Consider the following 18727-nt stretch of genomic DNA (forward strand, 5'->3'; position numbering starts at 1 on the left):
TCTGCTAGTGAAATCTGAATTGTTACAGCCTTTCTAAAAAGTTTCCCTGGTGGCTCAGACAGTAGAGTCTGCCTGCAGTGCGGGAGACCCAGGTTTGATCCCTGAGTTGGGAAGATCGCCTGGAGAAGGAAATGGCAACCCACTCCAGTATTCTTGCCTGGAAAATCCCATGGATGAAGCCTGGCATGCTACCGTCCATGGGGTTGCAAAGAGTTGTACGCGACTGAGTGACTTCACTTTCTTTCTTTCTAAAAAGCAATTTAGAAAAATGTATTACAATTAAAACACACATATACTTCACCCAGCAAAAAAGCCCATGTAAATAAAAAAGGATATATTTACAAAGATGTTAATCAAGGTATTGTTTGAAGCAGCAAGTATTGGGAAGACTGCATAAGTTCACAGCATTAAAAAGAATCAGTTGTGGTGCTGGCTGGCTTACAGGGATTTCCGAAAGATATCAACAAGGGAAAAAGGCGACCCTGAGGATGTGTGTGTTTGTATTTCTGTGTTATCTCATTCTGTAAAACAAATACTGACAAAAACACACATGAACATGTGTACCTGTATGTGTGTACTTTCTGTGTGTCTTACAAGGAAAGTATGAAAGCATATACACACACTAGGTGGTTAATATGGGTTTCGTGGGGGTGTCGATGTGGGCTGGGGAGAGGCAAGGACAAAGCTCACGCTGTCTCCCCTAGAAGATGCCTTTCCTACTTTCCTGACCATATCCTTCTCTTCAGCAATCCATTCCACCCACCCTTCACCCTCGGCGAGGCAAAGCCCTGTCAAGACAGCCACTTTCCAGTTTTCTCTGAGTACTTAGAATTTCTGTAACACTTTCTAGTTCTAACATACTCATGAACCTATGAGTGTTTATTTATTTTCTATTACTTGCTAACTGTTTATATTTATTTATATATATATAAATATATATATGTGTGTTTATATCTATCTATCTATCTATATCTATATCTCACAGGAGGCAAAATCTTGTAGTGGTTAATAGCATGGACTGTCAAGTCAAACCACCTGGGTTGATTCCTGGCTCCATCACTTAACTCATTAGCTGTGTTAACATGGCAAGTGACATATTTTCTCTGTTTCCTCAAATGTGAAATGAACAGTAACAGTACTTATCACAGGGTTGTTATGAGGAGTAAATGAGTGAATAGTGCCAAGACAGGAGCACTGGCATGTGGTGAGGACACACAAGCTATTATCAGGGTCTTTGTTATCTCACCTATCTAGATTTTAGAATACACAGAAGAACTATACAACAAAGGTCTTAATGATCCAGATAACCATGATGTGGTCACTGGCCTAGAGCCAGACATTCTGGAGTGTGATGTCAGGTTGGCCTTAGGAAGCATTGCTACGAACAAAGCTAGTAGAGGTGACGAAATTCCTGCTGAACTATTTCAAATCCTAAAAGATGATGCTGCACTCAGTATGCCAGCCAATCTGGGAAACTCAGCAGTGGCCACAGGACTGGAAAAGGTGTTCATTCCAATCACAAAGAAAGGCAATGCCAAAGAATGTTCAAACTACCACACAATTGCGCTCATCTCACATGTTAGCAAGGTCATGCTCAAAATCCTTCAAGTTAGGCTTCAACAATACGTGAACCAAGAACTTTCAGATGTTCAAGCTGGATTTAGAAAGGCACAGAAACCAGAGATCAAATTGTCAACATCTGTTGGATCACAGAAAAAGCAAGAGAATTCCAGAAAAACATCTACATCTGCTTCATTCACTATGCTAAAGCCTTTGACTGTGTGGATCACAACAAACTGTGGAAGATTCTTAAAGAGATGGGAATATCAGACCCACTTGACCTGTATGCAGGTCAAGAAGCAACAGTCAGTACTGGATATGGAACAATGAACTGGTTCAAAATTGGGAAAGGAGTATGTCAAGGCTGTATATTGTCATCCTGCCTATTTAAATTCTATGCAGAGTACGTCATGCAAAATGCATGGCTGGATGACTCATAAGCTGGAATCAAGATTGCTGGAAGAGATATCAACAACCTCAGACATGCAGATGATACCACTCTAAAAACAGAAAGTGAAGAGGAACTCAAGAGCCTCTTGATATGGGTGAAAGAGCAGAGTAAAAAAGCTGGCTTAAAAACCAACAGTCAAAAAACTAAGATTATGGCATCCGGTCCCATCATTTCATGGCAAACAGATGAGGGAAAAGTGGAAACAGTGAGAGATTTTATTTTCTTGGGCTCCAAAATCACTGTGGATAGTGACTGCAGCCACAAAATTTTTAAAAAAACATTTGCTCCTTGGAAGAAAAGCTATGACAAACCTAGTGAAAGTGAAAATGTTAATCTCCCGTCCAAGTACTAACCAGGCACTCGTGACTGCTTAGCTTCTGAGATCAGACTAGATTGGGCATTTTCAGGGTGGTACGTACGGCCGTAGACAGTCGCTCAGTTGTGTTCAACTTTTTGGGACCCCATGGACTGTGGCCTGCCTGGCTCCTCTGTCCATGGAATTCTCCAAGCAAGAATACTGGAGTGGGTAGCCATTCTCCTTATTCCAGGGGATGTTCCTACCCAGGGATCAAACCTGCATCTCTTGCATTGCAGGCAGATTCTTTACTGTCTGAGCCCCCAGGGACCTAGACAGCATATTCAAAACCAGAGATATTACTTTGCCAACAAAAGTCTGTATAGTCAAAACTATGGTTTTTCCAGTAGTCATGTATGGATGTGAGAGCTGGACCATAAAGAAGGGCAAGTGCCAAAGAATTGATGCTTTTGAACTGTGGTGCTAGAGAAGACTCTTGAAAGTTCCTTGGACAGCAGGGAGATCTAACTAGTCAATCCTAAAGGAAATCAGTCCTGAATATTCATTGGAAGGACTGATGCTGAAGCTGAAGCTCCAATACTTTGGCCATCTGATGTGAAGAGTCAACTTACTGGAAAAGACGCTGGTGCTGGGAAAGATTGAGGGCAGGAGAAGAAAGGGGTGACAGAGGATGAGATGGTTGGATGGCATCATCGACTCAATGGACATGAGTTTGAGCAAACTCTGGGAGATAGTGAAGGATAGGGAAGCCTGGTGTCCTGCAGTCCATGGGGTCACACAGTCAGACACGACTGAGCGACTGAACAGCAACCATCTAGATTTCAAACTCTTGGAGGCATTTGAAAACATAGATCCTCTTTTAAATTTATTTTGGATCTTTTCCCCATTATTTCCTAGAATAGTGTTATTTTAAGGCCCTGAAACATTAATATTTGTGGTACATGTGTCTCTTTCAATTCTGATTTCCTTGGGGTAAATACCCAGCAGTGGGATTGCTGGGTCATAAGTTAGTTCTATTCAGTTTTTTAAGCAATCACCACACTGTTCTCAAGAGTGGCTGTACCAGTTTGCATTTCCACCAACAGTGTTAAGAGGGTTCCCTTTTCTCCACACCCTCTCCAGCATTTATTGTTTGTAGACTTTTTGATGATGGCCATTCTGACTAGTGTGAGGAGATAGCTCATTGTGGTTTTGATTTGCATTTCTCTAATAATGAGTGATGTTGAGCATCTTTTCATATACACAGTGGAGTATTACTCAGCTATGAAAAGGAACCCATTGGAGTCAGTTCTAGTGAGGTAGATGAACCTGGAGCCTGTTATACAGGGTGAAGTAATTCATAAAGAGAAAGACAAATACTGTATATTAACACATATATATTAACACATATACATGGAATTTAGAAAGACAGTACCGATGATCCTACATGCAGGGCAGCAAGGGAGACACAGATGTAGAAAACAGACTTTTGAACTCAGCGGGAGAAGGCAGGGGTGGGATGATTTGAGAGAATAGCATTGAGACACGTACATTACCATATGTAAAATAAATGACCAGTGCAAGTTCGATGCATGAAACTGGGCACCCAAAGCCAGTGCTCTGGGACAACCGGGAGGGATGGCGTGGGGTGGGAGGTGGGGGGAGGTCAAGATGGGGGGAACACATGTATACCTGCAGCGGATTCATGTTGATATATGGCAAAAACCATCATAATATTGCAGGTAATTATCCTCCAATTAAATAATTAAAAATATTAATGCCTGTGGAATAGACAAGTTAATGGCTTTTAGATTTGAGATGCCTGTTGAGAAAGAAACTGCTGAGCATATGATTGTCACATTCATGGCAACCAGCAAGTAAATGTTCATGGCTGATCTAACCTGGTCTTTCAATCTATTTTAAGAGGGAACAATATTTATCTTAAAATCAATCTTCTGGATTAGCACAGAAAGGCCTTTCATCTCCACTTACAAAGCCACGGAGGAGCTAGACACAAGGAACTCACCTCAAACTGTAAGAAAACCTGAGCCTTTTGTGGTGAGAATACTGGAATCAGGGCTCCTCAAGATTCATATGGGGCTGCCCCGGTGGTAAAGAACCTGCCTGCCAATGCAGGAGACCCAGGTTCAATCCCTGCGTCAGAAAGATCCCCTGGAGAAGGAAACAGCAACCCACTCCAGTATTCTTGCCTGGGAAATCTCATGGACAGAGGAGCCTGGCGGGCTATGGTCCATGGAGTCAAAAAAGAGTCCGATATGACTTAGCACCTAAACAACAACAAAGATTCACCCTTTGGGAACATATTATATATGTTTAACATAAAACAAATTATATTAGATAATGACACATTTCTTCAAGCACTAGGTGAAATACATCGGAATCCTTAAACAGTAGTTGTCACCTGTCCAGTCTCTTGTCCATACTGCTCAAGTTTATCTAGTGATAGTTTTTCTTCTCTGGAGCTTTAAATGGGCCAAGAAGCGTGTAGACAATTTTGAATATAACGGAGACGCCTGTCCTTCTGATGCCATCCTCTCTTCTTGCTCTTTTGTTCAACCTTTCCCTCTCAAACGATTCCTTCCCAATGGCATTTTAACATGCTTGGAAATCTCCCAAATGAAAACACAACAAAAATGCCCTGTTCAACCACCATCCAACCCTCTTTCCCTGCTCACAGCCAACTCAGTGGAAAGAGCTGTATTATTACTTATTAGCTCCATTCTCTCACTTCCCACTTGTTCTGCAACTACTCAGTTTGGCTTTTGCCCCATTAAGTCTTCATAAATGCTCAGCAACTGGCCTCTGTCCATTAAATCCAGGTGCCTTTTTCACTTCTCACCCCACACGGTGAGCCTGCTCATCTAGGCCTTTCTTCTCCTCTCATCCACACTTCCTCATCCCCAGCCCTCACCCAGGAAACTTCCAGTGTCAACAAAGAGGGTGTAACTTCCACACCTTTCTGCTATGTGTATATACACAGATATATAATTCATCAGGATGTGTGTTTATAAGTTTGCTTTTCTGAAATTGACTCAGACTCATACGTTACTTTGCAATTTCCGTTTTCCACTTGACGTGACAGCCTAGACAGACTACTCAAGTTAAAAAACTTTTTATGTTGGTATGTAAGTGTATATATATTCAGATATAACTAAATAAGTGCTAATACACCAGGGCAAGTAATTATATTTTTAGAAATTAGACAGAAAAATGAGATTATGCACGTGGGGATCCTTTAGAGTCTCCAGCGGGGCAGACTAGTGGCCAAAGTCACAAGGGCACAGATTTCAGCTCAGAGTCAGACAAGGCAGCCATGATTCACCCCGGCCTTCAGCCCCTCCTAGAGCCATTTTACCTTTAGAGGCACTAGCAGCTAACTGAAAACAGTCTTCATTATCTGTGTTTTGGGTTTAAATAATTTTGCTTAAAATAATTTTGCCATCTCCTTCAAAGTCATCACCTTGGTAAGTGACAGCCACATTCCAACAACAGTGTGACTTGCACAAATGCTTTTTGGAGATTTTTCTTTAGTCTAAGCACCCTTCAGTTTCTCCCAACCACACACCCCATTTTAAAAAGTAACATCTGGCCTTGGGGGAAGCTGAGTAAAATATAGACATGCTCATTCCTCGCCAGGTCGTCCTGGCTAATCCTCCACAGTGAGAGTCAGAACCAAGAGGGAGGATAAGCCCAGAATATGCTGACTTGAGCTCATAACAGAGAGTCAAGTTTTGGCCCCAAATGATAGGTCCTTTCCTTATAATTTTCCAACTAAACCCCTTCAAGGATCTTCTGAAAATTCTAGTTATCACAACAAATATTTTCACACACTATCTTCTTTTTTTTCTATTAAAAAAAAAATGTTTATTTATGTGGCTGCACCAGGTCTTAGCTGCGGCATGTGGGATCTATTTCTTGGACCATGGATCAAACCTGGGGCCCCTGCATTGGGAGTGTGGCGTTTTGGCCACTGGACCATGAGGAAGTCCCCATACACTATCCTCCTAAAATAAAAATCTGCACAGAATGGCAAAAAGTCCAGAAAGCTAAAAGATCTCTCTATTCTTTAATTTACAGTAGACTATAACTGTAGTTCTATAGTTATAGTCTATTATAACTTTTTAAATGTAGTTATAGTCTACTAAAACTATAACTTAGCTATATTCTACTCTAACTTCCACGGAGAAATTTCCAAAAGTTGAAATTCCATCATTAACAGAATAGTCGAACCAAATGAAATTTCCCATGCAGTACAAAAACAAAAGGGTTAATAGTAACAAAACAAAACAACCTCAAAGAGATAATAGGAGGAAAAAAACCCCCAGATCTTTAGGGAAGCTGTACGTGGACAAAAAGTTATTGGAATGAAATAATTAAGATGTTAACTCAAAATATAAAACGGTGCTGAAGGGCCAGGCACACAGGTGGTGTCTCGTCACAGTGCTGGGAAGCCCCAGTGTGTCCGGAAGCTGAGTTCTCTCCGGGGTTGGCAAACTGTGGCCTGTGGGCCAAGGTGTCTCTTGTTGCAAGGCCAGTAAACTAAGACTGGTTTTCACATTTTAAAATATTTGAAAAAAATATCAATGACACAAAAATCATACGAAATTCAAACTTTAGGACACATTGAAAAAAGATTTATGGGAACACAGCCACGTTCATGCATTTATTTATTGTCCATGGCTACTTTGTGTTACAATGGTCCACCTCAGTGAATGAAACTGACTGTGTGGCCTGAAAAGCTAAAATATTCACAAGTTTCCTCTTTCTAGAAAAGGTCTGCTGATGCCTGTTCTAAACCAGATTTTACTGCCATCAACTCCGTGTGACCTGAGGCTGGCCTCCTGCCTCGTCTGGATGCACCTTTGAAAGGAAGGGGCCTGGAGAAAGCGCTGGCCTGGCCGCCAGAACTGCAGGGAGCAGGAGCACCCGCTGGCGCCACCTACAGCCCGTTAGGAAAATGGCAGGCGAGAGGCTGGCAGTGGTGGGACACTCACAGGTCTGTCCGCATCTTTGGTGGAGCCGCCCTCTTGGGTTGAGGGCTCTTAAATGAACTCTCTCCCCCAACGAATGCCATCAATGAACAAAAAACCTGGCCTTTACACACCTTTTAAATGGACAGCCCACCACTCTAAATAGCAATACATCTTCCAGCACTCATTTCAGGAATAAATGTGCCCCACAAAACAGAAGAAATGCAGATCACTTATTTCCACAGAAAACTTATTACCACATCTGGCTTTTTAGTTCTTAAGGAAAAATAATGAAAAAGCTCGTCATGTGAAAATCCATCTACAGCTCATGAGTCACCGTTCTCTCTCACACCACTTCACACAGCAGGCTCCTGAACCTTCATGCTCTAAAAAACACAGGTGAGCAGACATCACAGCTGAGGAAACCCACAACAAAGGAATGCAAATGACTGGGCCAAGTGGTTTGTCTGCCGGCTCTGAACCAATTCCCCCTGGGAGCCTCCAGGGCCAAGGCTCTTGCCCCTTCAGAGCAAAAAAACTGGCTCAAGACCTGTCACCTTTCAACCTCCCATCAACCCCAGTGCCTTAGAGCATGTCATCTCCATGTTGAATGCAGCGAACCCATCAAGGCAAGGCCGATAGTCTCCAGACACGCCACCCTCGAGTCCTCCCACCCTGCTCCTTGTGTGGGTGGGGTCTAACTACTGCTCCCCGTGTGGGCTGGTCGTCCTGTGCCCGGAGCAGCAGTGATGTTCTGAGACTGCTGAGCCCACATAAGGGCTGGAAGCTTCCACTTTTTTCCCTTTGGAGCCCAGTCCCCAACCAATACGGAAGTCCAGGCTGGATCACTGAGGGATTAGAGGCCACATGGAGAGGGGATATGGAGGACGAGATGCCAGCCTGGACATGGAGAACAGCCACCAGACACCCCAAGAGAGACCACCCCGCTGAGTTCCAGCCGACCCACAGAATCACGAGAAGTAACGTAGCAGGGACTGAAATCTCCATTTCTAGGCTAACTTTTCAAGGCAAAGAAAAGACTCGGCAGAGTTGGCCCAAGCTTTCTATGTGGTGTGAAGAGCCTCCAACTTACTTCATCATCTTCATCTTCATCATCATCAGATTCAAGAACACCATCCAGTAGCTCTTCTATAAAGGAAAAAAGGTCAATGAATAACTATAACCACAGCTGGGAGCCTGGGTCAAGAAAACCCTTCAACTACTGCAGGGATGTGTAAGTACCCTTCTGAGAGTCATTGTTGTTTTAGTCTCTCAGTCATGTCCAACACTTTTGTGACCCCATGGACTGTAGCCCACCAGACTCCTCTGTCCATGGAATTTCCCAGGCAAGAATACTGGAGTGGGTTGCCATTTCCTACTCCAGGGGATCTTACTGATCCTGGGATCAAACCCGAATCTCCTGCATCGCAGGTGGATTCTTTACCACTGAGTCACCTGGGAAGTCCCTCTTGAGAGTTCAGTTCAGTTCAGTTCTTGAGAGTTAGGTTACAGCAAAACAATCCTGTTTCCTGGTATCATTTCAGCATAGTTTGATATCAGGCATAAGCAATTTTAAATATCTCTCTCCATTTTTGTCAGAACACATTAGTCACGACACGAGAAAAATTAAAGCCAACATATAATTTGAGAGTAATTTAGGAGAAGGAAATGGTAACCCACTCCAGTATTCTTGCCTGGAAAATCCCATGGACTGAGGACTCTGGTAGGCTACAGTCCATGGGGTTGCAAAGAGTCGGACATGACTGAACGACTTCACTTTCACTTTCACTTTAGGAGAAAGAAAGTAGACTAGTATCAATATTATTGCTAAGCATTATTCTAGATGGTGTCACACATGCGATTTGACTTAATCCTCAGTAGAGTTTGTTGACTTTTATCCCGGTTTTATAGCATAGAGCAAACAGAGGCACGGAGGATAAAAGACACATTATGGTCACATTCCCAGTAAGTGAGAGTTGAGATTCAAACTAAACCTATTTCTAAATTCCACCATTTTTCCACAGAGGGTAGGCTAGTGGTCACAGCAGGCTGAGCTCCTGAAGGCTCCCGTGGTTCACTGTTGTTGTTTATTCACTAAGTTATGTCTGACTTTTTGAGACCCTCTGGGTTGTAGCCCACCAGGCTCCTCTGTTCATAGGATTCTCCAGGCAAGAATACTGGAAGGGGCTGCCATTTTCTTCTCCAGGGGATCTTCCCAACCCAGGGATCGAACTTGCATCACCTGCATTGCAGGTGGATTCTTTACTGCTGAGCCACCAGGGAAGCCCTGCTATTAATTTCCCCTTGAGGATGAGGCCTGGACCGGATGAAAACTTTCCAGCTCTCCTCCCTCCTTTAGGTTTCAGCACAATGCTTGTAGATTCATTCTGACTTGATGCCAATGACACATATCCTAAGTGTTTGTGTGTGTGTTTCTGATCCTCCACCCAAATGTTCAATGATTTTTCTAATTTGGCTATAAAGCAACAGACCCCTGTTTGGGGTTCTGGGATCCTTCCACTGCCTGATGGATACAGAACAGCTTCTGTGCTTGAGATGAAAAAGAACTACTGTAGGCCCTATATTTAAACTGGAATTTTCGGAGCTGAGCAGGTAGATCCCAAGTTTGTCTGGAATACACAAGTTTGTAAGGCTTTAGCTCCATCCATGATAACTTCCTGCCAAAGTGCATCCCTTACAGAACAGTAGACTGACCCCTCCTCCTCACACTCATTAGCATGCTGGTCCAAGGGCTAGCTTTGTGTTAGAAAAAGAGGTGTTTCTTGGCCAGGGAGACAAGACACCGTGCTTCTTGGCTGCCAGGGAAGAGAGAATACTGAAAAGGACACAGAAGTGTATCTTGACAAAATCAGCCCTGAAGAAGGTTCCCAACCAGAACCTGACCCTGACCCTGCAGAGAACCCCTGGCCTGGGAGGGAGGTCTCAGTCAGTGACCACAGAGTAGACCAGCAACAACTTCTCCAGCATCCCCCCACCTTCCCAAACTGTAGCCGACCCAGAGAATGTTAGGGAGCAACCTCGGCTCCCTTATTATTACTTTTCATTATTTATCTATTTATATTTTTATTATTTATAAAAAATCATTTTAAGATTTTTTTTTTCAACATGCCTGCCTAGCAGAATGGAAGTCAGAAATACAGCAGAAAATATAGTTCTGTTCCTTGCTCACCTGAACTTGGGATGAATCTTGCTTGCTCCATAAAGACCAAAGGGGAGGAGGTTTGAATGGAAATGGGCCCCCTGCCTGAAGGCAGCAGAGGTTTAACCTCACCAGCTGCTCTCCCAGCTGCCTCCTGTTGTTGGGGAGCCCTCTAACCTCCTCCTGTGCCTCCTCATTTCTGTGTCCGTCCAAGAGAGGGAGGCGCCACCTTGGCTGCATATTGGAATCACCTAGGAGTTTTAAACACTATTTCTCCCCCGGGGCTCCGCTAGAGGTTCTGATTTAATTTCCATGGGGTGCTGCCTTGGGGGTTTTCAGGTCTCTCCAGGTGACTGCCTGGTTCATCCTTGGCTGTGAACCCGGCAAAGCCACCAGTGGGCGTCCTCCGGGGAAGGACTTTGGGCATCTCTCTTTTGCTTGGCCTTGGTCAAACTTGGCCCTGGGGTTAGAGCAGGGAACAGGTGATTTATTTCGTACCTCCACTCAAGAAACAGGATCTATGCACTTGGATGTTCAGTGATGGGATGAGGGCATGTAGAAAAGATATAAGTGACAAACTTGGCCCAGGACATTGGCAGCACCAGGTGCCTCCGGCATGTGCATGAGTCAGGATCAAGGCATCAGGAAGTCACAGAAAGAGCTAAGAGATTCCCCACCACCTGGTCCCATCCAAGGCTTCCTTTCTTGCTTATGGGATTCGGGTGGGTGGTCAAAGTAATGAAAGAAAAGAAGACACATCGTCCAGAGTTGTTGGTTGGCAACATGGATTCTTCTGGAGTGGATGCACCTGGGAGGATGCGTTCACTTTCCACAGTGGTTCTGGAAAGACTGGCATCTTTTTTCACTATCTGACCCTTGGGCCCCATTTTATTATAGTTCATTGACCTGAAAACAGCCACCCTACTGAGCCAGGGGAAATACAGTAATTAGGAAGGGTAGGCCCACATAAAGAGAACTTCCGGTTAGAGAAGAGTTTCTGCAATTGCTTCTGAATGCTTTTATGTTGACTTAGGTCAAAAGTGTGATGAGAGTTTGTTAATCTTGGGACAACGTGGCCTTGACCACCTGGCTGAACTTTTGTTTGTTCACTTGGATCGTGCCAGCTTCCTTAAGGCCTCTCGAATGAATGCTGAGATAGGACAAGTCCCTTGAAGAAAGACTGTGTGTCTTTCTAGCACATGTGAAAGACTCAAAAGATAGATAATAGATTCTTGCATTACACAGACCTGAATTCAGCTGCTTGATAATAAACTCGATCTGGCGGATCATTTCGGCGTTGCCCTCTTTGATGAAGCAGCGAAGGATGTCTTCCATTCCCTGGAAGCGTTGGAGAGAGGAAGAGTGAACATTTCAGTTTGGGAGAAAACTACTTTTTGATGGATAGTTCCACCTAATCCAAATAAAATAAAATAAAATCCGCTGCCCCCCCCCCACCGTTTTTTTAAGGAGGAAAGGATATGCACAATAAAAAAGTTCCTCTGCTTAGTTCATTGTTTTTTGTTGTTTTTAGAATTTACAATGAAATTATTTTATTTTTGCTTGACTAGCTGACCTAATTATAATGCATTTACTTTTTAAAAAGCTATTGTACAATTTTACTGTGTAAGTACTCTTTTTAGTTTTGGCAATATGCTGTTTTGGGAGGTGGTTTCTTTCCTGTGTTTTCCCTATATTTATACACTGCCATCTGGATTTTAGGGCCAAAAATGGTCTTTGAAAAGTGGAACCATATGTTCAGAGAAGTAAATGAACAAATAAAACCTTTTTTTAAACAGCCATCATTCCTTTTCTATCAAAATAATTATAAAGTCACTATATTGTGCATTATTTACTCTACGACAAAGCACTGACATCAGAATTTTCTATTTTGACCCACAGAATTCCCAGGAAATGCAGAGGTAAGATACTGACTTACCCATAAGTACCTATTTCCCCTCCTTCCTCTCCCCTTGTGGGATGTGAATGTGTGTATGTGTGTGTGTGTGCTCAACTGCTCAATTGTGTCCGACTCTTTGCTATGCTGTGGAATGTAGCCCGACTCCACGGACTGCAGCCCACCAGGCTCTGTCTATGGAATTTTCCAGGCAAGAATACTAGAATGGGTTGCCATTTCCTTCTCCAGGGGAATCTTTCCAACCCAGGGATTGAACCTGAGTCTTTTACGTCTTCTGCATTGGTACTGGCAGGCAGGTTCTTTTACCATTAGTGCTACCTGGGAAACCCCATGGATGTATGGCTGGAGCTAATGAGGCCTTCTTGCCCCCACAAGGAGAAAGTGTATCTAATACTGAACCCAAAGCTGAGGAAACAGAGTCCAGAGGTGCTGGCTGAGACACGGATCAAGTGACATGTGAATTCTGATCAAGATGTGCCTGAAGCTTATGCCTGTACTTTTCAGTTACATCAGCCATAAGTTGCCTTTTCAGGTAGGCCAGTTTGGAATCAACAGCTCTAACAGAATCAAAGAAGAAGGGCCAAGTGTAGTTTTGAACACGGTGAGTTCTCATCATCTAAAGCAGAGCACTGTCTTCTAGAAAGGTTCAATCTGGATCGTAATTCTAGTTTCCTGATAAAATAGCTGTGGGACCTTGGTCAAATGACTTAACTCCTGCCAGCCTGTTTCCTCAACTATAAAATAAGGATGACAACTCAAGGCAACACGAGATTTTTAAAGGATGCATATTGGTGTTAGTTATGTAAACGTATGTTTGTGGAAATGCACTGAAGGGAGGGACTTCCCTGGCGGTCCAGTGGTTAAGAATCTGCCTTGCAATGCAGGGGACAGGGGTTCATCCCCTGGTTGGGAACTAAGATCCTACATGCCTCAGAGCAACTGAGCTCTCTAGCTGCAACTAAAGAGTCTGTGTGCTGCAAGGAAAGATTCCACATGAACCAATAAAGATCCTGAGTGCTGCAACCATGGCCCAATGCAGCCAAATAAATAAATAAATTTTAAAATGCACTGAACTATATATGTCAGGCCCATGCATTTCACTGTTCGTAAACTACAATACCTAAAAAAATAAAAGCATCTAATCCAATGATTAACACGTAGGAGATGCTTAATAAATGACTGAGACTGCACTTGCTGTGTCTGGTAGGGCTTTGTGGCTCAGAACAGAGAGCTGGTGAGTGAAGCAAGGGAACAAGCAGAGTTCCTGGTGGTCACAGGGTGAAGAGGGATACTAGAGAGAATGATAACATTTAACTGGGGGGCAGAGACAGACCAGTCCACAGAGGAGAAGGTGAAGGAGTGGCCTGGGAGGCAGAACTGGACAGTCCACAAGGGAAGAGAGTTTCACGGAGGGTGTGGTCAGCAGCGCCCAGGCTCCTGGGGAACCAGTCAGACACACCTGGGCTTGTCTATTGTCAGGAGGGCTGCATTTTATGTCTCTCTGTCTCCTAGACTGACCTCTTCCCCATCCTGCACCCTGTCCCAAAGTAATGGCCAGAGGAGGAAGAACACAGTCAAGTGCAAGCAGAGAGATAAACCCTAAAACACCAAAGGTCAGGATCACCACCAACCAGCTGACCACTGCCAACATCTAACCTTTTTGCCAGTGGAGAGAGACAAATGATTCATTCAGGCTCTCCATCTTTTTTTTTTTTTCCTCTAGAGTTTACTCTTGCAAATGATTAACTGTTCAAATATTGAAAGATCTTTTAATTCTCACTTGCTCTCTTCTATCTCTAGCTCAGTTGTTACTTGGGGGTTAAGAAATCACAAATTCCTTCTCTGTAATTAGGAAGATTATTGGGGGAAGAGTTTTTAGCAGAAAAATTTCTCCGTAAGAAATTTCACTTCTTTTAAATATATATTTTTATGTGTGTATGTGTGTGCTAAGTTGCTTCAGTCCTGTCCAACTCTTTGCCTATGGACCATAGCCCGCCAGGCTCCTCTATCCATGGGATTCCCCAGGCAAAAATACTGGAACAGGTTGCCATGCAATCCTCCAGGGGATCTTCCCGACCCAGGGATCGAACCTCAGTCTTTGACATCTGCATTGACAGGCAGGTTCTGAACCACTAGCACCACCTGGGAAGTCCATATATTTTTATACTTATTATTAAATGTATATTTAAAAGAAGTGAAATTTATTTTATTAAAATAAGTGAAATACATAAACTATAATGTTTAAGTTTTGACTAATGTAAAATGTAAATTATAGGAATAATAAAATCATAAAAATAATAATATTTTATCATGAAAGTCATAACATGTCATTTCAGATAATCCAGGCCAAATAAAAATGCCAAGCCAGACGTAAAGGGTAAGAGAGCAGGTACTTGTATATCAGCCAGGTATGTGAAAATGAGAACATGAATGTGTGCAAATAGCAGAGAAATAAGGAATGCCCGTTCCTGCCAGCTCGCTGAGATTAGAGACCATCATAAAGACAATCACACAGAAGACTGTATTTGTATGCAGTGTTGAAGGGAAGAAAAGGATGGATCACATGCAGATTCCTTGTTAGGTAAAGGTTTGGAGGTGTGTCCAGTCCCAAGTTTGGGGTGATTTTGCAACCCAGGTATGGGGTGCTGTCTGGAGCCAAACCACCCAGACCAGCTGCTCACTGGCTATGCCACTGGGCAAGGGATTTAACCTCTAAACCTCATTTCACCAGCAGCAAAATGGGCACAACCATAGCAACAGCTTTGGGGGTCTTTCAGGAATGAAATAGATAAAGCCCCCATCAGGGCCTATGACATGCACCAAATACCATCCAGTCCAAGTAATTTCTAACTCTCCTTTCACGCTCAGCAGGTCAGCTCTCTACAGTGTTCTAGTTTGTTCCGACCCAAACAGTCCACATTTACATCACTAGGGGTCTTCACAAGAAATTTCTCTTGGGAAATATAAACAGAACTTCCCTGGCGGTCCAGTGGTTAAGGATACACGGATCTGATACCTGCTCCCAGAAGATCCCACATGCCTTGGAGCAACTAAGCCCTCGAGTCACAAGTACTGAGCCCACGGGCTGCAAGTAGGGAGTAGCCCCACACTCTTCACAACTAGAGAAAAGCCCATGCAGCAACAAAGACTCAGCACAGCTAAAATAATCAACTAATTAAAAAAAATATATAAACATGTGTGTCAGGTGCATATGAATAACCTCTTTTAGCTATGGAAGTTATATAGGTTCTCTGAAGAAAACTGATAAACTAAACAAAGATCCCCTGGAGAAGGGAAAGGCTACCCACGCCAGTATTCTGGCCTGGAGAATTTCATGGACCATACAGTCCATGGGGTTGCAAAGAGTGGGACACAACTGAGCGACTTTCACTTTTTCACAAACAAAGGAAAAGAATTAAAATTATCCACAAGCCCCTATACTCAGACATAAAAAAAACTGGACATTTTGAGATATGCCCTCCCTTTATGGGCACTGTTTACATAACTGACATCATATTGATAATATAAGACTGTTGTTTTTCAACTAAACCCTATGACCATTTGAATGTGTCAATAAAATCTTTATAAACACAATTTTAATAATAATAATAGCTAACATTTTTCCTATATTTGCTATGTGCCAGGCACTGTTCTAAATATTTTACCTGTGTCAGCTCTTTTAATTCTCATAATGGTCTTATGAATTTGGTACTAAAACAATACCCACTTTGCCACTGAGAGAATAAGTCATAAGCCCAACGATACACCATAAGGTACTGGGAAGTTGCAGAGGCAAGATTCAAACACAGCCCCGGGCTCATCAGCTCCCGATTCACCCTCTGCCTCTGTGCTGACTTAACCAGACCCCCCTTAACCATGCCCGGCATTTAGATGTTTCCTACTTTCCACTATGATCAGGAATGCAGTGATGAATATTTTGATACATGAACCTTTGTTCGTGTTCTTGTATGGAGCTCCAGAAGTAGAATTCCTGGGCAAAGAATGTTAATATTTTTTAGGACCGTTATACATATTGCTAAATTGCTTTCTGAAAAGCTGTATAAGGACTTCCCTGGGGGTCCAGTGTTCGGGACTCTGCTTCCAAAGTAGGGGCCCAGGTTCAATCCCTGGCTGGAGAACTAGATCTCACATGCTGCAACTAAAGATCCCGTGTCTGCAACTAAGACCTGGCACAAACAAATAAATATTTAGAAGATATACGTAAGTAAAAATGCTGTATCAATTTATCCTGTCCATTTTGAATTTTGAAAGGCCCACACATCATGGAGGCCACGGAATACAGCAAGCAGGCCCACCAACCGTAAGGGACAATTGCTGCAGTTGGAGCTGATGAACACTTGACATGGCTTTCCTACAATGTGTTCATTTCCCAGGGTGGCAGCCAGACTCTGAGCATCCCCAGGCTCCCCTGAGCGAGGGGCACGCAGGCAGATGACCTCTCGGTCCTGCCAACAAACAGATGCGCTCGTGTGAGACTGATTCAGCAGTGGGCCATGTGAAGAATCAGGCACACGGGGACACACATCTTTGGGACAGTTGGCTGGGGTGGCATCCGGCCTCCGGGGACAGCAGGGCTGAGTTTCCGGCATGGCTACGAGCATGGCCTGGGGGCGGGGTGCAAGGCACAGAGAGCTATCTCTGGAGCAGCCCCGAGGGGGTGGGTGGGCATTCCTCCAGGCTCCGTGGCTTCTAAGCCCAGCTCCCTGGGCTCTCCCGGAGACCCTGGGAGCCTTCACAACTGACCGAGCATCTGGTCTGCTCCAGCCCAGGGTGCCATGTCTGGCTGAGGTTTAGATCCCACGGAGGAGGTCTGACGCCAACAATTTCCTGGACACAAGAAGGCCTTGGAGTTGGCATTAGGGCGGCCCTCTTGATCCCATCTGCTCTCCAGCCCCAGACCTTGAAGGGATCTTAAATTTCAAATAGGCCTCAGGGCACACATATATCTTTCTCTCTCTCTTTTTTTTTTTTTGGCATTAAGACCACCATAGTAGCATTTGGTACTAATATAATTTTTATGTATTCTTTGTCATTTCCCACAAGCACACAAATGTTTTACACAGTTGCAAAAACAGAGTTATTGTAATAATAATGTCATATTCTTCTTTTATTCCCCATTACACAATAAAAAGTTTCCATACTGTCTCATACTGCTTTTTCTAATTATCATCTTCAGTAGCTACTAATACTGTGAGCAAAAGAACCATAATTTCATGAGCAGGCATTACCAGACATTTACATTCTGTTTTTTCACTATTACAAAAATCCTGGAATGAGCAACTTCATGTGCAGAACTCTTCTCTGCACTGATAGAGGAAAATGAATGAATCCAAAACATGGAAGTTTTCGTAATTTTTCACATATACTTCCAAACTTCCTTCCAGAACGACTGTGCTGACACGCATTGCAAATACTGGCCTGATCTGAACATCAGCCCTGCCACCTCCTCCAGGCTTTGTGTGTGAGCAGATGCTAAGGTGGGTAGATTACGGATGACATTCTCCCCACCGTCTGGTGTCCTTTATTACTGTTACATGCAAAAAGGATGTAATACTCTTTATCAACCTAAAAACTCAACGATAAGTGAAATGAGGGGAGATCGTGGGGTTTTAGAAAAACTGTGTTGAAGCTATAACCTCCCTTAGAGGCCTCTCTTCTAAGTAAATGGGCAACTGCTTAGAGGATGTGTCCAAAAGAGTTTTCCGTTTGCTTAGGACTTGGATCCTGGTTAAAATGCCAGAGGGAAGCTTATGCTACTTACACCTTTACCTAATCGGTCTAAGCTTTCTGTCTTTCTTTTTATTATTTATTTGGCCGAGCTGGCTCTGTACTGAGGTATGCAGGATCTATTAGCAGGTCAGATTCAGTTCCCTGTTCAGGGATTGAACCCTGGACCTCTGCACTGGGAGCGTGGGAGTCTTAGCCACTGGACCACCAGGGAAGTTCCCTACATTTTCTTTTTAAAGTTAAAAATTCACAGGGTGTGTAGAAACTTATGTCAGAAACTATAAAGGACAATATTAATAGATTTAACTATAGATAAAGCTGCCATATGACCAAAATCCCATAACTAAAAGACAAATGAAAAGTTAGGGAAATATTTGTAATACATGTCAAAAGATGCTTCCTTGGTGGCTCAGATGGTAACGTGTCTTGTCTGCAATGTGGGAGACGTGGGTTTGATCCCTGGGTCGGGAAGATCCCCTGGAGAAGGAAATGGCAACCCACTTCAGTACTCTTGCATGGAAAATCCCATGGATGGAGGAGCTTGGTAGGCTACAGTCCATGGGGTCACAAAGAGTCGACACGACTGAGCAACTTCACTATGATGATG

The 18727-nt window shown here is 43.5% G+C and overlaps 1 protein-coding gene across 2 annotated transcripts in view; it reads right to left on the minus strand.

Annotated features, from left to right (window-relative positions):
- Positions 1–18727, minus strand: part of ARMC9 (armadillo repeat containing 9) — a 172458-nt gene that overhangs the window by 74317 nt on the left and 79414 nt on the right. For both annotated transcript variants that reach the window (XM_043444550.1, XM_043444551.1), the window contains exons 18-19: positions 11705–11795; positions 8391–8446 (exon numbers count right to left, since the gene is read on the minus strand). In XM_043444550.1, coding sequence (XP_043300485.1) covers positions 8391–8446; positions 11705–11795 — 147 coding nt within the window. The remainder of the gene's footprint in view (positions 1–8390; positions 8447–11704; positions 11796–18727) is intronic.

Source organism: Cervus canadensis, chromosome 24 (assembly GCF_019320065.1).
Source record: "Cervus canadensis isolate Bull #8, Minnesota chromosome 24, ASM1932006v1, whole genome shotgun sequence".
Taxonomy (NCBI): domain Eukaryota; kingdom Metazoa; phylum Chordata; class Mammalia; order Artiodactyla; family Cervidae; genus Cervus; species Cervus canadensis.